At 37.5% G+C, this 8027-nt stretch overlaps 1 protein-coding gene across 2 annotated transcripts in view; it reads left to right on the top strand.

Moving 5' to 3' along the window:
* Window positions 1-5634, top strand: part of palm2akap2 (PALM2 and AKAP2 fusion) — a 132282-nt gene extending 126648 nt beyond the window's left edge. For both annotated transcript variants that reach the window (XM_079598861.1, XM_079598862.1), the window contains one exon: window positions 3542-5634. In XM_079598861.1, coding sequence (XP_079454987.1) covers window positions 3542-3667 — 126 coding nt within the window. In that variant the 3' untranslated portion in view covers window positions 3668-5634. The remainder of the gene's footprint in view (window positions 1-3541) is intronic.
* Window positions 5635-8027: the final 2393 nt, after the last annotated feature.

Consider the following 8027-nt stretch of genomic DNA (forward strand, 5'->3'; position numbering starts at 1 on the left):
GCCTTACAAATAAATTAGATATAAAACAATACAAATTCATGCTTATTTTAGCTTAGGGAAGGGTGTAACCAAATATGTGAGGTAGGGGTGGACCAAATATATTAGGCTTCAGAATGCGCCATTGACAAAAAAAAAACAAAAAAAAAATTGGATAACCACACATCTAAATATATGCATACATGTGTCAATTGTAGTAAACTCAGGAAACAAACACATGTAAAGGTCAATAAATTAAATATATATATATATATATATATATAGTTCATGCTCTTTGAAAAATAACAGTTATTTCAAGTGCAATCATTGGCTTTGCAATTAGCACACAGTATTGAGCCAATATGATCTGTATATAGTATATAAAAAGTCAAATATATGAACATGACCAGTATTGATGTGGAAGTTGATCTACTTTCACAAGCTGTTCTCTACACAATAGCAAGTGTTTGCACATTGACTAATTCTTCCTCTTTTCCTCTTGTCAGTATGTCCGCTCAGTTACAACTGAGGTACTTGTACAATGCTTGCTTCAAAGTTCATTGTGCCTTCACTTGTGTTGTTGCATGTTTTAATGTGGGGGAGTTGTAGCGGTGCCGAATACTTTGACGCATATAATGTGTTTCCAAGAAATAATTGTATTTTGTGTCAAATCATTGCGTCATTCATTACATATGGATCCACATTCAGTCAAAGTATTTGCACCTACATGATCAGTGCAGTGCCACTATAATTCACATGAATCTCGTGTCAAAACTACGAACTTACAATGTCCAGTCTTCATTTGAGCATTTTACCACCTCCATTCAGAGTCCTAATATTTCGGCTCTTTGTATTGTATATTTGACATAACATTCAAGTTATTTGAGAACTTCGGATTGGACATTTAGGTTCGTTGGAGTAAGACACAACGGGTGTAACACTTGGCACCAGTTTTTCCTTTTGAAACAGCATGACTGTTCTCTTTTCTGCTTTATTGTTTCTGCTTTCATGCTGTGTTTGCACTTGTATTGTATGTGTGTTGTGCTGTTTATATCTAAAGCTGTTTTGGACAGTCAGACCCAATCCCAGCATGAACTGTTTGGGACAGGTGGGGTCTAAAGCGGTCCTTCTGATGTGTATGTTTGCACATGCGTACTGATATTTTTTGTGAGAGCTCTTAACTAAATCATTGATATTGGCTTTACTCCTTTTTTTTTGTTCTCAGTGTAAATAATGTAGCCTGCTTATCTAACGGTATAGTATGGTGAAGTAAAATCTCATATCTCCCAGTCCTTCTACATCATACTTTAAATTTTAGAGCTCAGATCACATAGAAAAATAGTGATTCAAGTTATAATATAAAGATGAAACTGTCACACTTTATATTAGGTGTCATTAACTACAATGTACTTACATCGGAAAAAAAATCTGTTTTTTGGTGCAATGTATTCAAAACACTGTTGAGTTGGGATACGTGTAAGATTTAAGGATTAGTTCACTTTTTAAAAAACATTTGCTGATAATTTACTCACCCCGATATCATCCAAGATGTCCATGTCTTTCTTTCTTCAGTCGAAAAGATATTAAGGTTTTTGATTTAAACATTTCTCCATATAATGGACGTTAATGGGCCCCAAACGGTTCAAGGTCCAGATGACAGTGTCAGCGCCGCTTCAAAGGGCTTTAAACGACACCAGACGATGAATAAGGGTCTTATCTAGCGAAACGCTCGGTCATTTAAAAAATAAATAAAAAAGTTTAAGTTTTATAAGCACAAACGGTCGCCTTGCTCTGTTCTGTGATGCGCGTTCGTGACGTCACGTATTACGCAATTACGTTGAAAAGGTCACGCTTGACGTACCGAGTCAGTGTTTACAAATGTGCGGAAGGAGGACCATATACACGTATTCAAATGTCTTTGTGTCAGTTTATGGTTTAAAATGGCCATTGTGTGTGCGTATCCTGGGTGTTGTAATATTATAAAGCCTAAAAGAAAATTTTCGTCAGGACAGAAATGTTTTACTTTTCATAGAAGCGTGACCTTTTCAGCGTAATTGTGTATTACGTGACGTCACGAACACGCATCACAGAACAGGGCGAGCATTTGTGCTTATAAAACTTAAACTTTTTTATTTATTTTTTAAATGACTGAACGTTTCGCTAGATAAGACCCTTATTCATCGTCTGGTATCGTTTAAAGCCCGTTGAAGCGGCGCTGACACTGTCATCTGGACCTTGAACCGTTTGGGGCCCATTAACATCCATTATATGGAGAAATGTTTTCGTCAAAAACCTTAATTTCTTTTCGACTGAAGAAAGAAAGACATGGACATCTTGGAGGACATGGGGTGAGTAAATTATCAGCAAACGTTTTTTTTAAAGTGAACTAATCCTTTAAGGGTGGGTTTGGTGGTGTGGGTTAAGGTGTACGGGAAGGTCAACAGTGTAATTATAGATGTAAGTGCATGAAGGTATGTTTAAATATAAGTACAGTGTAAAATCATGTATGTATACAAGAGCACTGTATCAAATGATTAATTTAAATGTAGGTACATATAAAGTGGGACTGATAAAACAACATTATAAGTCAACATCAGTTTATGGAGATGTTATGTTCCCTTGTTTCGCAAACCGGTTACACTTTATTACGATGGTCCATGTTAGACATGTCTGTTGTCTGTAATGTCTGTTGAGGAGCATCTAAATAAAGAGTTGGCAGATATTAAGCAGACGGTCTACTAATACTCTACTGAGAGTCAGGCCCTGTTTACAGCCGGTGTTAAGATGTGTTTGGTCGATCGGGTCACAAGTGGACGGCGCTAATACAGAAGTAAACGGGTCTAAAACGCTTTAAGCTTGTCCACTTTTGACCGCTTCCAGAGGTAGTGGAAATCGCATTTGACTGGATTGCTTTCGTACTGTAAACACTCATGTGATCGAATGTGTGCAAACAGCCGCTAAATACAGACTTCTGTCCGCCTAACTCGTAACATTATGGGAAGAGCGCTAGCCAGACGGGATTTAAACTTTGTCGGCTGAAGACCCAAGTTTGGTTTGAAGATGAAAAACGCACCAAGCACAATGTTCTCTCACCATTCCTGATTTCTCACACACACTCACAGCGCTCAGCGTAATCTTACGGCAGTCAGAGCAGAAACTAAAGCTGATGCTCTCTGTGTGTTTCTCCATGTCTCTGAGTTAAATTACGCAAGCTTATTTTGTCCATTAGATCGAAAGATCTGAAAAAGCCCATACATTTAACCGCCTCACCTCGAAGAAATCAGGACAGAAGTGGTCTAAAGTGGACAGAAGAGACGGATTAAAACACTAGGTGTGAGCGGGAATGTGTCTCCGTCGTCCACTTGTGATCCGATCGACCAAAACGCATCTAAATACCAGCTGTGAACAGGGTCTTAGTTGACATGTAGTTGCAAAGCTACTTATAGTTAGTAGAACGTGTCTAAAGTGGACCATGTTACTGGGAAACTTCTTCTTAACATGAATATATCACTCTAACATTCACGAAACTACTTTGAATAACAGCCATTTGTATGTTTATCTTCAGGTTCTGGAGGCAACGCGTGTCACTCGCAGGAAAAGTAACATGGCCCTCCGGTGGGAAGCAGGAATCTACGCCAACCAGGATGAGGCTGAGGAAGATGAGGAGGAGGAGGAGGAGGAGGAAGAGTAAACTAAACCTTCTTTCTAAACCGAGAAAGAAAGAAAACGAGAAAGAAAGAAAATGTGCAACGGGACAAACACAAGTATTTATTGGGAATTCACCCCTCTCTGAAGATTTGTTTCTGGAGAACGAACGGGACATAACTTTCTCTCGACAGTGAAGACCAGAGATACTATAACACTTTACATTTCCACTACCAAGATATAGCTTTTTCTTTTGTGCTGATACGTTTTAAGAAAGTGGAACGCGTGCAAAGACAAGTATCACATTTTTTGAGACTTTGGGATTTTTGGCATTAATGTTGCAACTTAGCAAATCAGATTAGTGTGAAGTCCACATACTTCCCAAACATAAAGATGTTACCGTGCAGCTACGGACATGGGAAAAGAAGGAAAATAATTGGATAATATTTTGTTATTAGTTGAAGGAGATTGGATGAATCTGATTTCATGCTAGATTATTGACATTTGCAACTTTACACAATGTGTCTTGCGGTGTCCATAAGGGCGAAATACTGCTATGTATAATTACATTGTCACATGATCTCGATTGCAGCCTATAGAGATAGGAACTCAAATCATTCTCCTAATATTGCCATATTGTTCAGAGAGAAACTTTAATGAGGTGGACAAATGAAAGTAGGGCACAGATATGTAACCTTGAAAGACTTGAGATCTGAGCAAACTCTTCACCCAGACCAACATTACAATACATCGAAGCAGAAGATGTTTATAGGCAGCGGGTGAATTCTCCATTGACAGAACACAGGGAATGTATGTGAAATGAAGCTTTGGGATGGTATTGCTGTTTGCGGTTGAAGGCGCCTGTGTTTGGCTTGAAGTTATAGCATCAGGCATGGTGTGGTACAGAACATTTAATGGATGATGTAGATTTTTTTGGGAATGTTTAATGTTGTGTTGTGTTGTGTTGTGTGTAGGGCAGATCAGCGAAAGCAGTGCCTTTAAAGTGCCCCTGTTGTGTTATTTTAAAGGTTCCTAATCTAGTTTTGGACGTCTCCTGCAACAGGTTTACATCCATCAAAGGTCAAAAAACACTTTAATCTTTCATTTTCTCATAATATACATTTCAGTACCCGCTCTTTTCTCACAATGTCTGCAATGGTTCGATAAAGGAATCAGTCTCTCTAAAAAACCCTCCTTTCTGAGACTCTACTCTGCTCTGATTGGTCAGATGACCCTGTGTGTTGTGATTGGTCTACTCTAATCTGCTCTGATTGGTCAGATGGCCCAGTCTGTTGTGATTGGTCTACTCTGCTCTGATTGGTCAGATGACTCAGTCTGTTGTGATTGGTCTACTCTGCTCTGATTGGTCATATGGCCCAGTCTGTTGTGATTGGTCTACTCTGCTCTGATTGGTCAGATGGCCCAGTCTGTTGTGATTGGTCTACTCTGCTCTGATTGGTCAGATGACCCAGTCTGTTGTGATTGGTCTACTCTGCTCTGATTGGTCAGATGACCCAGTCTGTTGTGATTGGTCTACTCTGCTCTGATTGGTCAGATGGCCCAGTCTGTTGTGATTGGTCTACTCTGCTCTGATTGGTCAGATGACCCAGTCTGTTGTGATTGGTCTACTCTGCTCTGATTGGTCAGATGACCCAGTCTGTTGTGATTGGTCGACAGCTTACAGCACTTGTCGGAAACCAAACATTCATTATCATATCTGAACTACAGTGTTTGAGGGTCAAAGTAGATGTTCATGTTCAGCCAATGAAGAGCATACCTGGCGTTATGCAAATATGTTACAAACTTACATAGGTTCGAGCAGGAAGTAAGTCTAGTATTAATGACCACTCGTTTCAAGCAGTTCAGAATCACTCTTTCTTTTGGGAGACAATTACTATATTTATCGGCACTTTGATCTTTGAAACCTTGCAGACCTTTTACATTCACAAACATCCATATTACACACCACATGAAAGGTAATATCTGAAAAAGCATAATGGGGCACTTTAATGCAAAAATGAAGAAAAGAACAATGAATGATAAAGATAGCTTAAATATGCAAGACTTTAATGTGCTTAATTGCTTTGTTGATTTTTAAATTAATCCTAATTTCTCTTTTTGGCATTTTTAAAGCCATTACCAGCAGGAACTGTAAACACAATACCATTATTTAACACAGTTCAAAAATATATTGATACAAATGTACAAATTAATGTCTGAAATGTTGGAATGATTTGTTTATTCTTTTTTTTCATTCTTTTTAAAAACATTTGGCAATATAAAGGATGTTCTGTGCAAGAACACGCATCTATAGGCCTACAGTGATGGACATGCGGCGTGAAGGAAACACATGGACAATTACTCTTCTAGATTTAATCTTTGACTTCTAACTTTTGCCTTCGGCCTGATGCATTCATCAAGCCATAAATGAAGACAATCCCACAAGCATCATTCAACAACGTGGCTTTGATGTTTTGTATACTCCACATATAATATATAGTATTACAAAGAAAAAAGTATTTAATGGACTGCTGTCCTTCAATGAGTACATGAAGTATTTGTAGTCTCTGGTTAAGAGTGGTATATATATTGCATAGTTTCTCAAATTGCAGGCAAAAAAAAAGACAAACCAGAAACTCTATAACAGTTATGCATTATTATAATGTGTGGGTGTGTTAAGTTACACCTCTTCAGGATTATAAATGTTTCTGGAGAAGGTGCATCAACTTTATTACTGGATGAAAACAGATGTTTGTTGATCTCTGGATACTTTCTTAGGTGTCCATTTGTTTTGATGCGTAATGTGAGATTGTGTGAAGACCATCAGTTGATGTTGGATTTTTACTTGATTCTTTGATATGAGATTATTGTTGGTGAACAAATAATTTGAATTTTATAAGGGGGAAATATTTTTATTTGAGCAGTGAGATATATGCAGTGTTCCTATAAATGGAAAATAGTTTTGGGGGAAAAAAATGACTGGTGTTTAGTACTATTACTGCACATTTATTCATATATATACTGTGTTGTGTGTATTTGAGGGCCAAGTATGCCATATGATATTATATGCATTTTCAGAGGTTTTCATTAGTTTGTTTAGGTGCTGTAGGGGACATTTCCAGCACGGAGTAGTTCAAGTATTGACCGTGATGCTGACAGGTTTTGCATCACGAAATGTGCAGCATTCAAATGAAATGTAAAGCCAGCTTTAGTTCACTAAAGATGGCGTGCTTTTGTACTATAATGTATGGGAATGGACAAAAACGGTTGTTTTACCTCATGAAGTTAAGTTATAAGAAACAAGCCAATGTTCAAATCTGTAATATAACAGGACTCCTACGGCATAGGATGGTGGCCAAAATTGCTTTCAATGTACAATACCAGAGGAAAAAGGAACAATTGGAAATTGAAGTTGTTGATGTGTAAAGCATCAGCCTTTGAGGACATCTGGCAAAAGCATTGCGGTCATACTAGCGAAAATTCGACAAAAATTGTCGATTGTTTATTGTCAATAGTGTAGTGATACAGAAGTCACTTTCAAACCAACCAATTCGTGACCAGTTTGAAAATTTGCAAATTTAAATGACTGGATTTAATCCACAGATTTTAGTCACACCTTTACCGTTGTTCAACGAAATTCCCTACCGGATGTAACTATTTTACAGGCTGGTGGTTTCGTATGAATTTGTACAAAAATTTTGCATTTTTAAAGGAAACTCATTATGAAGGACTCTGCCCCTAAACTTAACTGTCATAAATGTATAAATTCATATGAATTAGCCACCAATTGCATAAAATAGTTATGAATTTGTGAAATTATGTCATGTCTGAAATAGCCTACAGTCTTTCGAATAGGAATAGATCGTATGGAAGCTTGTTTCAGTTACGGAATAATAAAGTTGCGAGAATTGTGAGAATGACTCGCTATTGCCAGAGAAATGGCTGAATTGTGGGGGTTTTTCGATATAAATTGCAACTTTTTCTTAGAATTGCCACTTTATTTCTCAGAGTTGCGAGTGTATATCTCACAGTTCAGTTTTTTTCTACAAATTGTGAGATATAAACCCGCAATTGCGAGTTATAAAGTCAGAAATACCAGATAGCCTATAAACTCGCAATCAGAATCAGAATTGCAAAATTATGAGTAGCCTAACAATTTTTTTTAATTGTAAGATAAAATGGTATTACCGCAATTACTCTTTTATTGTTATTGTGTGGCAAAACAAGCTTTCTATAGGGAGCTTTGCATGAGGACAAACAATTTCCACATGCAGATTTTATTCGCTTTTACGGTATGCAAATTTACCGTATTGAGCGACAGAGAGTGACTTCTGTGTGAGCTTTGTGCATTGCCTCACTATTAACGATAGACCGTTTAGCTCGTGAATTAAATTTTTTTTGTATCG

Source organism: Phoxinus phoxinus (assembly GCF_949152265.1).
Source record: "Phoxinus phoxinus genome assembly, chromosome: 23".
NCBI classification, from domain to species: Eukaryota; Metazoa; Chordata; class Actinopteri; order Cypriniformes; family Leuciscidae; genus Phoxinus; species Phoxinus phoxinus.